This window comes from Haliotis asinina, chromosome 1, assembly GCF_037392515.1.
Source record: "Haliotis asinina isolate JCU_RB_2024 chromosome 1, JCU_Hal_asi_v2, whole genome shotgun sequence".
NCBI classification, from domain to species: Eukaryota; Metazoa; Mollusca; class Gastropoda; order Lepetellida; family Haliotidae; genus Haliotis; species Haliotis asinina.
In genome coordinates, this window is record NC_090280.1 from 40,047,726 (window position 1) to 40,062,715 (window position 14,990).

General features: G+C 39.1%; 1 protein-coding gene across 7 annotated transcripts in view; it reads left to right on the forward strand.

Moving 5' to 3' along the window:
• LOC137291251 (pleckstrin homology-like domain family B member 3) overlaps positions 1 to 14,990 on the forward strand; it is a 150,163-nt gene that overhangs the window by 98,112 nt on the left and 37,061 nt on the right. For 5 of the 7 annotated variants that reach the window (XM_067822555.1, XM_067822562.1, XM_067822581.1 and 2 more), the window contains 8 exons: positions 3,544 to 5,150; positions 5,840 to 5,965; positions 6,614 to 6,751; positions 8,437 to 8,448; positions 11,170 to 11,364; positions 11,683 to 11,775; positions 11,918 to 12,028; positions 13,218 to 13,337. In XM_067822555.1, the coding sequence (XP_067678656.1) occupies positions 3,544 to 5,150; positions 5,840 to 5,965; positions 6,614 to 6,751; positions 8,437 to 8,448; positions 11,170 to 11,364; positions 11,683 to 11,775; positions 11,918 to 12,028; positions 13,218 to 13,337 (2,402 nt within the window). The remainder of the gene's footprint in view (positions 1 to 3,543; positions 5,151 to 5,839; positions 5,966 to 6,613; positions 6,752 to 8,436; positions 8,449 to 11,169; positions 11,365 to 11,682; positions 11,776 to 11,917; positions 12,029 to 13,217; positions 13,338 to 14,990) is intronic. The other 2 variants (XM_067822576.1, XM_067822569.1) reach the window with 2 other exon arrangements.

Genomic DNA, 14,990 nt, shown 5'->3' on the forward strand with positions numbered 1-14,990 from the left:
GGGGGAAGCAAATGCAAACCTAGTGCAGATGAATTGCATGAGGATTATGCATGAAATTGCTGAAAAACATGTGCAAATATTGTGCAGGTGAGCAACTTTGTCATTTTATTTTCAAGCTTGATAAGCTAGGTGAGTGGATAGTGCTGTGATGCATCAATCAAACGTTCTGGGTTCTATTTCTCACATTTCAAGGATTATGTAATAGGTGAGTGGATGTTGCTGTGATGTATCATTCACAGATTCTGGTCTCTATTCGTCACAGTTCAAGAATTATGTGATAAGTGAGTGGGAGTGCTTTGATGCATCATTCACAGATTCTGGTCTCTGTTCGTCATAGTTCAAGAATTATGTGATAAGTGAGTGGGAGTGCTTTGATGCATCATTCACAGAGTCAGGGCTGACTGTTCATCACAGTTCAAGAATTATGTGATTAGTGAGTGAGAGTGATGTGATGCATCATTCACACAGTCTGGGCTCTGTTCCTCACAGTTCAAGGATTAAATGATAGGTGAGTGGTTAGTGTCATTGTACACCACTCAAACGGTCATGGTTTTATTCCAAGTTTGTAACAACCCTCCTAGAATGAGGTAACTGTATCGTTCCGATGTTCCAAACATTTCTCACTTCTTTGCCTCTTGGTAATCAGCCAGTTGTTTAAATCATATCATGTCTGTGTAAGCAGAGTGTGTGGGTGCCATGACGGATCTCATTTGTCACAACCCAGGCAGTTCACATGGCGGTCATTTTAATGGATTTGTCCCAAGCCTAACCACAGCTCTCGGCCATCACAAACTTCTCCTGTCCTGCAGGGATAGAGAACATTGCTTATGTAAATATTTGAGGCCAGATTTGATTGACAAAGCAATTTGTGACATTTTGCTAATAAAAAACTTTGTGCATAAGTGATAGCATTCTGGTTGAGCAGGATGAACCTTTGCTCAATAATTACACTACATCCCACAGCTGGGACCTGGGTTAGACTGACATGCTGTTGTAGAGATGTCTACCACTTCAGTTTTGTCATACATTAACAAGTTTTATTATAAGTGAACTATTACAGATTTAATTTAAAATCCATTCGTGAAACATTACCTTCAGTTGTCTATTCTTCATGTTGCTTGTTATTTGCCTGGAGATCAACAAAGCATTCTGTCTGGCAGTGTCCAGTCTGGAGTCGGTAATTCATGTCACATTTATAAATATTCATTACTTTCAGATTTGTTATCAAATATCTTTTGAATATGTGAAAGTATGGGAACAGTATTAAATGTAAAGCACATGAACAGTTATTACTGCTGAAAATAGTAATGAAGTCACTTACAATGACTGGTGGTAATATTAAACTAACTTCACCTTCCACTTCACCTGAAGAAGAGACTAGAATCTGTCTCGAAACGTTGTGACCTTGTGTATAATAAAGAAGTTGAACCATAAAGCACTTTTAGTTTGAAACAACTGGTGGTAATATTAACTTGAAAGGATAAACAAATGAGTGAGTGAGTTTAGTTTTACGTCTCACTCAGCAATATTCCACCTATATGGTGGCTGTCTGTAAATAATTACATCTGGGCCAGACAATCCAGTGATCAACAGCATGAGCATGAATCTACACAATTGGAACCAATGACATGTCAAACAAATCTTGAAGCCTAACCACCTGATCGATCCCATTACTAGCTTCAGATGACAGGCATGGTACCTGAAGATAGGTTTTAACCACAGGTAGATGAACAGATCAACCATGAGTTTTTATACACGTATGTAAAAGGACTGAACATAACTCTCTATTCAGATATTATGGCATGAACAGGGAAGGTAACTCTGCCTTTGTTGGTTAAAATTAGGAAGCGAACTTGTTGATTAGATTCAGGCTTCACTGAGTTTATCTTTATAGCCCATTTACTCAGATACATTTATCTAGTCAGACTTGATTTTTCTCTTAGTTTTACATTCTGCAGCAATCAATCTGTTTTATTTCCCTGCAGTTTGTGCTTTGTTTATCTGTTAGTAATCACTGTTTTGTTCAGATATGTCTCTAAATCTAATAGGCGCAGTGGATTAGCCAAGTGGTTAAAGGGTTTGCTCATCTAGAAGAAGACACAGGTTCAATTCCCCATATGGTTCAATGTGTGAAGTCCCTTTCTGGTGTCCTGTGTCATGATATTACTGGAATATTGCTAAAAGTGGCATGGAACTAAACTCACTCACTCCCTCTAAATCTATTAGCTATTTCTTCACAAACTATTTTCACACACACAGACCAGTGAGTTCATCACACACAAAGACCAGTGAGTTCATCTTGAAGTAGATACACTCTCAAATGCTTCAGTGGATAATTTCCATTGTGTTCTTAAAAAATATGTAGTGTTGAGAAAGGTTCTAAACATGTATAGTTTTCTTTCATATCTTCTGATATTAAAACTGAAGGTCAGGAAAAGATGGAACTTCAGTCTCCAAAACTGGTTTGGAGTGAAGTGTTTTTAGTTGTACAGTACAACTGGTTTCACCAGTACAGCTGGTTTTAGTATAGAATAATTAACCAAATATTAACTAATTACACTTTTTGATTTAAATTCAGTTATGCCCAGTGATCTTTGTTTTTTTTTGTAATGAGCAATAGGAAACTATTAGTCCCTTCCCATGGGAATGTGATGTTATTAAGAACTATTGGAATGAATTCCTGCAATGGTTAGGCAAAGTGATAATGTCTACAACATGCAGCTATCCGCATAGCTCGTCCTGTTCGGTGTTTTGGAACTTTTGTTGTTGTTTGTCTCCACCTGGCTGTTGGGCATCAGGGTGGGGTGGGGTGGGGTGAGATAGCATAGGTATGGTTTGGAAAATAACGAATTATTGTTATAATTTTCAAGTTTCTTGCAAAGGAATCAGTCAGGGTTTTTTTGGTATATGTTTAAATAATAGACCGTTGAAAACTTCAAACAATATTCAGTAGTATGTGTGTGTGTGCATGCATGTGTGCATGGTTTTGTTTTTTCATATTGCCTCAAAAAATACTGATCAGCGATGTAAAATGACATATGCTATAAAGAAATCCATGGGTAACCTGTGCCTGGACACTCTAAATGTGATAGGAGTTTTTCTGGAATAGGAAAACTAAGTATGGACCATTTAGCTGGAATATTGATGAGTGTGGCATTAAACTGCAAACAAAGTCTAAAAGTCTAGCTTGTCAACTGGTACCTTTTACATAGAGTATATGTTTCAGCAGAGCATATCTCCAAGATTACTCTTTCTTTTATAGGCATGCACAATGACACTTGTTTCACACTTAATTATTCATAGTAGCATTTTTCATGTAGTTTGTATGTCAAGAACCACAGCATTAGCCTTTCTTTGGGTTTCAGAAGTTATGGATAACTTCTCATTACTCTTTACTCAGAGCTAATTCTAACTCCTTTGTCAGGTGAATACTGAGTCAGTGCTTAGAGTGCATAAAGCACATACACAAGAGCTTCATTGCGATTCAGAGATTATCAAATTCTTGTCAGTCTTGATAATTACGTCCTTGTTTTTGTGTTTCAGATCTTGAGAACAGCAAGGAATACAAGGATATGATAGAAGAGGCCGAGTCTCGGTCCTCAAGGGGCTCAGGCGATGGTCGCCTCCCAGCTCTCAAATCCCCTGCCGGGAGTTTTCGGGACAGCACAGACAATGACGACTTCCTTCAAAAAGTGTCCAAGTTTGAGATGATCTCACGGAAATCCTCCACCTCCTCTGCTAAGAGCCCCGGGCCTCGCTTGTCAGACGAGTTTTCGGGAAGTGACAGCGGGTCTGGAGCTCACCCTCACGTTGGTGAAAAGATATTTACACGTGACACTGCCACAACGCGTGTTTCCGCGAGTGTTCTTCATGGTGGAAGCTCTGAGAGAGTCCCAAGTACTTGCAGCACCAAAAGTTCTAGCTCATTGACTAGCGTGAGCACGCTCAGTTGGAGCTCAGACTCTTCAGGAAGTTCAAGGTCACTACGAGCCTCATCCTCATCAGGAATCGGTCAGTCTCCCCATTCTCCTGGTGTCATCACCTCTCCAATACAAAATCAAACCCATGTTTTCACTCCTCCTGTTGAGGAAAATGGGGCAAGGGAGATAACACCACTTGTAAATGGACGAGTTCATAAAAAGAATGATATTAACCTCAGTAGCCATCGGGATACGTTCGATGGCATAGATTTCGATATCTGTGAACTGTCAGCTAGTCAAAAGGATTTAAGAATCCGCCACCAAGAACAGGTTGAGGAACGGAAAAAGGAACAGGCATTAGAAAAGCAGGAACGTCAACGCTTGGAAGACATTCTGAAAATGTGTGAGGAGTATGAACAGCAGATTGAAAAGGAGAAACAAAGCATTGACCCCCAGTCACCCTCTAAACCAAAATCCCCAGAGACCAAAATATCAGCCCAGCGGAAGCCCTTGCCTCCAGGTTTCCTGGAAGTCAGTTCTGATGCCAACACGCATGATAGGAAAGATCGTGTTGATGGGAAAAGTTCAATGACCAAAATCAAAACCAATGGATCTCTAATGCTGTCCTCCCCAAACAACCCTCACAAGGACGGTCTCTTTAGTTTCCAAATGCGTAAATGTGAGTCAAACTCTTCCAACTCAGAAGAGGAAGTGTGCGGCAGCTCAGAGGAAACAGGCACCATTAAACGTAGACCTCCACCAGAAGGGAACAAGTCTTCACTCGCACAGTTGGAAGAATCACCAAAGAACCAAGCTTCATCCAGTTTCCAAGTTGACGAATCAGCTTTGCGGCTACCGGCATCAGCTCAAGATTCCATCCAACAGATCCTCAATTCTTCCTTTGAGTCCAACCCTGACTCTCCAAGCATGGGACAGTTCACTGTGCGCATTGACGCCCAGTTCTCAGACCATATGGATGAGCATATTTACGAGAACGACGATGTTGTGAACTCTGAGAAGGAGTCTCACTCCTCAACCTCCTCTAGTCGAACAGTGAAAGATATGTCCCCCGAGTCCATGAGCTCAGTTGGGGAGACGTCACAGAAGGAGGGCACACCTACCCCAGTGAACAGTGACACTGAGCCAAGTCGGAACTCCAAGAAGTCCAATAGCATCTCATCGCCCACCATGCAGACCACCATGTTTAGTGAATCCACCACCAAGGAGGAGGTGAGTGTGTCCCAGGGCACTGCCAGCTGTTGATCAAAGTGGTTTAGTCTGGGTGGAGAGGAAATGAGGGGATAAGTCCAAGTGGGAGAGGAATAGTTAAAAATAAAGAGGACGTTTAAATGGGAGGAGTTGGCATGATTGAGGAGTTTTGATGAAAAAGTGACTTATGGTCAGAGTAAAAGTAACTAGAAGGGAGGAGTTGTTGTGAGGGAGAGGAGTCATGGTGAGAGGGGAGGAGTTGTGATGAGAGGGAAGGAGTTATGATGAGAGGGGAGGAGTCATGGTGAGAGGGGAGGAGTTATGTTGAGCGGGAGAGGAGTCATGCTGAGAGGGGAGGAGTTGTGATGAGTGGGGAGGAATTACGATGAGAGGAGAGGAGTTATGAGAATGGAGTAGCTATAATGAGAGGGAGGAGTTGGGACGACAGGTCAGGAGAGATCAATTGTGATGAGAGAGGATCAGTTATGACAAGAGGGAAGAAGTCAGAAAGAAGGAAGTCTGAAGGGATTGATGTGAAGAAGTTTTCAGACAAATAACAGTAGAATCTATGGGAGGAAATTGTAGCCACTTGAGTTGGCATTGTTATTTTTCTCATGTCAGAAAAGGTAAAAGTGGATACTGAGATCTTGCGCCTGTGCAACAAATTCAGCTACTGTACATATTTTTGACAATCTCTGGTGCAATTTTAGGGAGCAGAAGTTCAAGGTCAACTATGCAAACTAAAGAAAACCAAAACTGAACTGCTTCAGAAGATCTCTCTCCTCAAGCATCAGATTGTGGACATAGAGACACAGGAGAATGAAGCAATAAGGGAGGTAAGTCTTGTCAGCAGTGGTTGTCGGGTGGGATGCCACTTCCCTGGGTTTCTGTGGAGCTGAGTCATAATTTGTAGAAGGATGATCAGGATAGGATGGCTGTTGTGAAAAACACATCAGATCACATTTTATTGGCTCTTTCTGTCCCGACAAATCACCTCTGAAAACATAATATTTCTCAAATCCTCGATTACCTCGTCCCTGTCTCCATCATACACTTCAGCACCCTTTGCTTTCTCCATTACTGACCCCATCTCTCCTGAATCCTCCCAACCTCACCCCATCTCAACACATCTCTCCCCACCTTACCGCACTTTTCTTCACCTCGTCTCCCAAAGTCAGACTTGTGTCCCATGTTTCAGGACATAAATGTAAATTGAGCTCATCTTTCCATTTGCGGTCGGCTATACTCGCCCTGTCTCTCCCGACCTCTCCCCACCCGATATCTTTCTACCTCACCATCTCTCTTCACCCTGTCTCATACCTGTCTGTGTCCCATTTTTCAGGACACAAATGTACCTAAATTGAGCACATCTCTTTTGCTGTGTCCTTTACTCACCCCATCCCTCCCGGTCCTTCTCCACCTCACCCCATCTCTCTTCACCTAATCTCACCTCGTGTCTCACCTATCTGTGTCCCATGTTTCAGCTGGAGATGGAGAGGGCACTGCTGGATGGGGAACACCAAATGGAGATGGAGCAGCTACAGCGTGACCAGGAGAAGATCAACAACCTCAAACGACAGCAAGCTGAGCTCATCCAGCAAGCCAACCTGCAGCGAGAGAAGGTTGGTGGAGTTACCTTGAACTTGACACTTTGACTTTGATACAGGTCCATCCTAGCATTGTGTCTTCAGTAACCCATGACTGTCATAAGAGGTGACTAACAATATAGGGTGGTCAGGCTAGTCAACTTGTTTGAAGCATTTTATCATTGCCAAAATGTATAGATCGATCCTTATCACTGGATTGTCTGGTCCATTCGACTGTTTACAGGCCATCATCATGTAAGTGCAATGTTGTTGAGTGCAGTGTTAAATGAAACCTGTTCAAATGAATATTCAACCTTTATACAGTCTTGCCTTGGTCCGTGGCCTGGGGGATCAGGTTGTCATTATCATACATTACTTCAGTAAATCACAGTGATTCAGTCACTGCATCATGCATCAACATGGCGTGGTTGTCATAAATTTACTTTATACACATCTAAAATCACAATTTGTCACAAACGTACTTCTCTCTCTCTCTCTCCAAGTCATGTTTTGAGACATTTTTTTCTCTTCTGATTAGTTTCCATGACCTTAAGAGAAAAAAATGAAACTGCATATAATTATGAGTTGGTCGAAATGTTTGTCCGAGAAAACATTATCTCTCTAAGGAAAAGGGCAGAGTTTTGGATAACTGATGTACATACATGTGTAGTCAGTGTCTGGTATAGTTTCCAAATTTTGCTAGCCAATCTGGCTAACTATACCTAAATGTTACTATCCCATAAAATATTTCTCTTGCCTGAAAGACATGGGTTTCAACATTAAGCTGCTAATATGATAACAGTTTTATCAGGTCATAACCTGGCATGATTCATAAGTGTTATAGCTAGACAAACTGGAGAGAGTTATATATTTACAAAATCATCTGATGTAAGTTCACTAGAAAGTCAGGCCAGTATATCTGTGGAGATATACTGGTCCAAATGGATTTTTGTTACCCAGGGGCTAGTGGACCATTGGCTGTTTCTCACAGAGTATGAGTTGTGCATTTCAGCATGGTTACATGACGTCTGCTGGTTTTTTCACACACTGTCATGGCACTAACATCAAAATGTTAACAGTAGCTATTTCCTTGCACCAGTTCATGACACATTTCTGTCAGTATGAGGCAATGATGTTTTATCAATATAAAACACTCCGACTTTTGTTGTTAGGTGTTTTGAATTAAAGACCGGTATATTTTGTTAATCTTCTTTCAAGAAACTGAAATTTATTGTCTCTTTACAATCATGTTTAGCATGGTCACATATCATAATGAAGTAAAGGATTTGTCTTTTGAATCCTATTTTTACAGTTCGTTCGTTCATTCATTCATTCATTCATTCATTCATTCATTCATTCATTCACTTCATTTGTTTATTCTCTAGCATAATTTTTGTTCTTTTGTGAGCTTACTTTGGGAACCATTTTTTACCTTTTCCCTTTTTGGGGGACTTTCATATCGTCATATCCCAATTGTGAAGATCAATGCTCATGATATCAATCACTTTATTTTTCCTGACAAGATTATTTACAGGCTGTGGTCATAAAGCTGGAAAATTGCCATGTAGAAAATAAAAAAACATAACAAACTTAAATATTTGTCTGTTAGCTGTCCAAAGATAACAAAAGGGGTCATGTAACATCGCCATTTACTTGATATCATAATGCCTCAATCATTAATGATGTTTGTTATTATGATTTTTATTGATTATTTGTTTCAGCTAAAAAGGAGGGTAGGTTATGCTGATGGGTTGATCCAGCATGAAGTATGCATGAGTTATCTCCCTTGTGATTGCGCATTCAAGAAATTCAAGGCTCCTAGATAGAGTTTTCTTGTCAAAAAGGGGTTGAAAATTATATTAAAAGATACATATGAAAATACATGCATGTTATGATAATAATTTAAATTTCATTATGATTTTTGTAAACAAAGGGCCAAATTTAAACTGATTTATTTTAGAAAGACAAGAAATATGATGTTAAGATGTGCATGAAAATGTGTGAAGTTATTGTGAATCAGCATCTTGCAAAACTGAACTTTCGAATTAATTCATTTAGGTAAAAGCATGTTTGAAAGAATATAGATCTTCTTTGTTATAAAAATATTTCTTTATGAACTTTAATTGTTTGTCATAGATCATTAATGTCATGTGTGGAAGACATCAGAAAATATAGTGCATGCATTGGACATCAGATGGTGCTCTGATTGTTGTGTATGGATCCATAAGCAACAAAACAAGCAAATCCTCCAAGCCTAAAGTGTATAAATATGTTTTCAGTGTGCAAAATTTAAGCTGGACCTGTTGTCCCTGGCTAGGAAAAAATTCACGAGGACCACTAAATGATAGGTTTGTAGTGGTTCTAGTGAAAAGTGAATTTTGTATTGATAGTTAAGTAAATTTATTATTGTTATTTTTGATCAGTGAAGTACAGGCAGGACCACAAATTATTGTCCAATCACTGGTTGTGTGGTCAAGTGAAAAATTTCGAAGGTTTCTTTCCCTGATGGTATTGTTTTTAATCAATTCATAGTACTCTTCACAAGTGAATATGAAGGTTAGAATTGATCTTCAGTATTACATGCCTGTCATAAGAGACGACTAAAGGGATCAGATGGTCAGACTTGATGCCTTGGTTGACACATGTCATTGTATCCCAATTGCATGGGTTGATCCTCATACTGTTGATCGCTGGATTGTCTGATCCAGGCACGATAATTTACAGACTGATGTCATATAGCTGGTGTATGTTCCAAGTTGTACGACTTCTCATTGTTCTTAATGACCTTAGTTTGTGTTCAAACTCTGGCTTCCATCATGAAGCTGCAATATTGATGTAAAAGAATACAGTAGTATAGGGTCAAGAAAGATAAGTACCTTTTCATCATAGGTCTCTCTGGTTAAGTTCATGGCCACAGTGATCCTGATTATTTTGTTGAAAACAAATTCTCTCGTTAAAGACTTACGTAAAATATGACACATATCTCTTTGTGTTAGCGTCCATTTGTTATGATGTATAATGTTATAATGAGATTGCAGTCATGATCAAATAAAAAAATATTCATTTAATTTTAATTGAAGAGGACAGGGTGTTACCTCCCTCCCAACAAACCACTGACCCCTGCCAACCCCAGTGTCTAATGTTTATGTGTAGAATAATCAAGTGCAAGAAGAAATGTGTGTTAAGTGGCCCACATTGTTAAAGCTGGGTGTGGTGTCTGACTCAAGCTGTATCTAAAATAAACAGAAACTATTTTTTTGAGAAGTGATTACATCTAATGAAGCTGTTTTACAAACATCTGTTGGTTGTGCTGGTATTGATGCATGAAATAAGTGTGTGTGATCTAGAAGTTTTAGTCTTGGGTGATGTTTATGCCTTGAAATATTCTTTCCTTATCTGTAGAGGTAAATGTTAAGAACCTATTTTCTTTTCGTGTCCCCAGTTTTATGGATTGTATACATATTTTTCCTTATCTTCAAGGTTGGTTATTAGGAATGACTTATGTATTTATCTCAAGTGGCAGTGGTTAAGAATGTAGTATAATTCCTCCTTATCTCAATTTGTGGTTGTTAAGAAAAATATTGGATATCTGTAATAATCATTTTTAAAACAACTTTTATCCTAAATTCTGAGATTCAAATGTTCAATTGGTGAGGGATTCGCAATCTTAATTTAACTTTATTTGACTCACTTTTTTCTTTAAGGTGAAACTCATTGGTGCATTTTCACTGCAAACAGCCTGTAGGGGTGTATTATATTTCAAGAAGAAGATGAGAATATGTATTGAACACAATTTAGTCCTTGATGCGTGTGTTTAGCTTAGTCTCTATTTGCATATATAAACTATATGATTGCATAGTACTGTATAAGTGCATGGATGTGAAAATTGCGAGAGGTTTTGTACCAATTAGGAGTAGTATGATCATAATCATTATGTCATGGTCAAATGATGAACATGACCGTGAAAAGTGCGTGGACCTGGGGGCGGTCACGTCAGATGTTATTTCCTAAGCAGACGTATGTCTCGTACGTTGGCCAGGATCTTAGAATTGTTGGTGTTTAAGGATCTTTGCACCTGGCAACCTATTCTGGTCATAAGTGGCAATTTATTGTAGACATGATGACTTGCTTAACATGAGGCGATGACATGAATTGTCATTCAGAATATCCACCATGCCCTGATGATTGGTGTCAACTGAGTTGTACTGATGATATCAATTTGGGATTTTCTCCAGCTGACATTTGTCTCCTTGATGTACTGTTCATAGAACTGCTCTCTCACACACTCTGGATGGCAGGGTAGCCTAGTATTTAAAACATTTGCTCGTCACACCAAAGACCCATGTTCAATTCCCCACATGGCTTCAATGTATGAAGCAGATGATTTGTCCCTCCATACTACTGGCATATTGGCCAAAGCAGCGTAAAACTGAACAAACTCACTCACTGTTCAGGAGCTGCAGATCCTGGAGCAGGAGCGAAGCAAGCTGCGTGAGCTGGAGGAGAAGCATTACGAGACGGAGCAACAGCTGGAGAGTTGTGAGGCAACCGAGGAGGAGGAGACGTTGCAAGAGAAGTACCAACTGGAGCAAGAGGTCCTCGACAACCAACGGAGGATCTATGATGACCTCGAGTTCCAGCAGTTTGAGGTGAGTTCTGATCTGGAGTTATGGCAGTTTGAGATGAGTTCTCATCCAGAGCTCCAGAAGTCTTTTGTGGTGAGTTCTGACTTGAAGTTCCAACAGTTTGAGGTGAGTTGACCTGACCTGAAGAATCGGAACAATGTTCAGTGCCAGTTTAGTGCCCATTCCTAGTCCCACTTTGCAGATGTGTTATAATTTTAAAATTCTGGTGTTTTGTTATGAAAGTGGCATTAGCATAACTGATGTTAGAATGAATCTGTTTTAAACATGTGTCAAATCATTAGACATCATGGAAGACTGAGTTTTACCTTTTTCTTTCTACAGAGAGAGAGTCGGTTCGAGGAACAGAAGGAACACTTAAATGACCAAGTTGTACAAGACAAAAACATTCTTCTAAAGAAATACAAGGCAAGGGAGGTACGTCTGTATTTGGTATTTTGTGTCCAAAGGAAACTTTGTCATCTATTGTCATTGCTCTGTAAGCCATAATATCATTGTTCTAGATGCCACAAAGGTGCCATGTTCGGGTTATGTTTTAATCTGCAGAAATTGGTTTTAGGAACGACTCCAAGAGATTGACCTTCAACAGAAAGAGATGATCAGTGTGGTCAAGAATGACCTTGAAGGTCTGGAGAAGGATCGCCTCCAACTGGTCGACCTCTTCAGAAAGGTAGGACAAGGAAGTTTGAACCAACAATCAATAGAGAAATTTGTTACAACAAACAATCCGCTTTCTGTTGTGTAATACATTGGGTCGAACAGAATAAGGCTCAGTACCAATGATGCTGTGTTTGTTGTTTCATGCCGTACTCGGGAATATTCCAGCTAAATGGTTCCAGTCTGTAAAGAATCAGGTGACACGTATCAACCAAGTCAGCGAGCCTGACTACCCGATCCCGTTAGTTGCCTGTTAGGACAAACATGAGTTGCTGAAGACCAATTCTTCATATGCAGCAATGCAGGTTATGGAAAACCAGAAAGATTGGTTCATGAGACACAGGATTGTGATAGCTTATCATCATCATTTTCACTCAAATGTTAATGCCAGACTTCTGCTGTTGATCATTGGATTGTCTGGTTCAGGCCTGATTATGTACATACCACTGCCATATCGCTGGAATATCTCCGAGTATTGTGTTAAACAGCAAACTGTGTGCAAGTTAACAGAGCAATTCAGGGCAGAGTAAGCTCCTGGTTTCTAGCTATGACTACACCAACACCATCATCTGCACCAACTTCTACATCAGAACATTGCCAAGGTGTTTTCAAATCTGAAACCACACATTCAGATACTCACAAGCAATCAGGGATGGTTGTGAGACCTGATTCTGTGTCATGGTAACCTGTGTCTTTGATTACACTGTCAACCATTGCTTTTACTAGTCCTGACTCAGTGGCTGCGAGACATAGCTGAAACAGTGCTTAAAGTAGCATAAAACAGTATTCACTTATTCTTGTTTTTCATGTTTTACAAGTTTTACAAGTTTTATGTTGATGTCATTATGCACCCATTAGCACCCATGGCAGCTTGCATGTTTTTTGTCTGCATCAACATTCTTTTGCTTTGTGTGGTAACATTTTTTCTTCTTTGCATTGTTCGAAGTCTTTTCAGTGTTTTCAATTTTTTTGTTTAGTGTTTGCTTCCTTTTATGTCCTTGTGAAGTCAGTGGCTTGTGCTAAGTGTTTTTTTAAATGTTTTTAAATGTTTTTTAAAAAATATTTTTCAAATGTTCATTTCAATTTGGCCAAACTTTCAAAATTCACATGAGATTCTCTTTCAGCCAGTGACTGCTGACATAAAAATCATGTGACGTTGCCATTATCCCGTAACCATGGTAATGAAAGAATTTGATTTTCAGGAGAAAGCAAAAGTGACTGAAGTTGACCAGCAGATTCAGGCACTGTGTCATTCGATGGCGCTGCCTGATCCAGATGAGTCAGGAGACTCTAGTGCCTTCTTATCAGATCTAGAACTAGAGGTATACCATGTAACCATGGAAACACTGCCCAACATGTTTGTTATCACAACAAGGGTCTCAAAGTCTTAATTACTGGGCCTCACTTTTATTTAATGATTGATGACTTTTTTTTGCAAATATTTTAGTTGGATGGGTTTCAATAAAAAATATTTTGTTCTGTATCTTGGTATTTCCAGGTTGGTTGGGTTGCAATGACTGAGAAATGATGCTGAAATAAGATAATCTGAAAAAGTATCTTTGACAAAATGTATTTCGGCTCACACTGTTCAAATTTATGTAAAATGAAAAGAATCCTGAGCTTTATAAATACAAAATCATGAGCATTAGAATCAAATTTTTTCCCTGAAAATAGATATAATCAATTTGTTTTCAGTACTTTGGCATTTTAAAACATGTACTTTTTTCACTCAGAAGCCGTGAAATCGTGGAAGTTTAGACTTGGACTAAAATGTCCTGGACTAATTTGAAAAATAAAAGAATTGTTTTAAGTTCAGCAAAGATCATTTACTGAGTAATGCTTCCCAAGAATGTCAGTATTTCCTGATAGTAATTTCTTACATTACATGCAAAATTCTAACCTTACCATGAGTATGAGTAACCACACTTTATTGACATCTTTCTTAGAAAACTCTAAATATATTTATGTCAATAGGTTTGTAAACTATATTATTTTGAAAACAAAATTGGTGTGGACTTGAAAATATTTCGACTTTTTTGCTCAGTGCTACTAATGTTTCCAGGTAATGATTCAGTTTGTTCTTTGAGACCCTTCATTTCATTTGTGCACATTTCATTTACAACAAACACCACACACTGTTTCAGTACTCTTGGTTTCATTTAAATAAGGTTGTTAGTAGTCTAGTCTACAGAATACACGCCTTAAAAGTTGTGTTTAAGAAGCAGGATCAGAGTGGTTCCACAGTGTTGCATGTTCATGAAACCATGAAGATCCAGGTTATAACTGGTCTTCAGTAACACATGCTTGTCGTAAGAGGCAAGATCCACGAAGATCCAAGTTTAAGATGATCTTCAGTAACTCAAGCTTGTTGTAAGAGGTGCCTGATGGAATTGGGTGGTCAAGCTTGCTGACTTCATGGACACATGTTGTCTTATCCCTGTTGCATAGGTCGATGCTCATGCTGTTGATCACCGGATTGTGTGGTCTTTACTCATTTATTTGCAGACTGCCATTTAGCTGTAATACTTGCTGAGAAAGGCATTAAACATCGAACAAAACCAAAAACCCATACTTGTGAAAATTGTTACTGTTACAGTCTGTGTCTTTCTTGCTAGTGGTTAAAATTACCTGACACCCTAAGTCATTATTTGAACTAAAGGTTTTCATGGATCTCCGAAGGATCTTTAAACTTATGGTAATTCTGTGTGAAAATATAAGTTCCCAGTAATCTGTTGTTGTTGCCAAATGTGTTGAAATAGATCAGATGGTCAGACTGTGTATCAAGGTATTCTGATTGTGTTGATTGATGATATATCAATTGCTGGATTGTGAGGTCCACACTTGATTATTTGATTATTTAGAGACAGGCTACATATAGCCGGAATATTGCTGAATATACTAAACAACAAATACTCTCACATATTGTCTCTTATATGATGAAACAAGAAAGTTGTGAAATCTGCTTTCTCACTGCG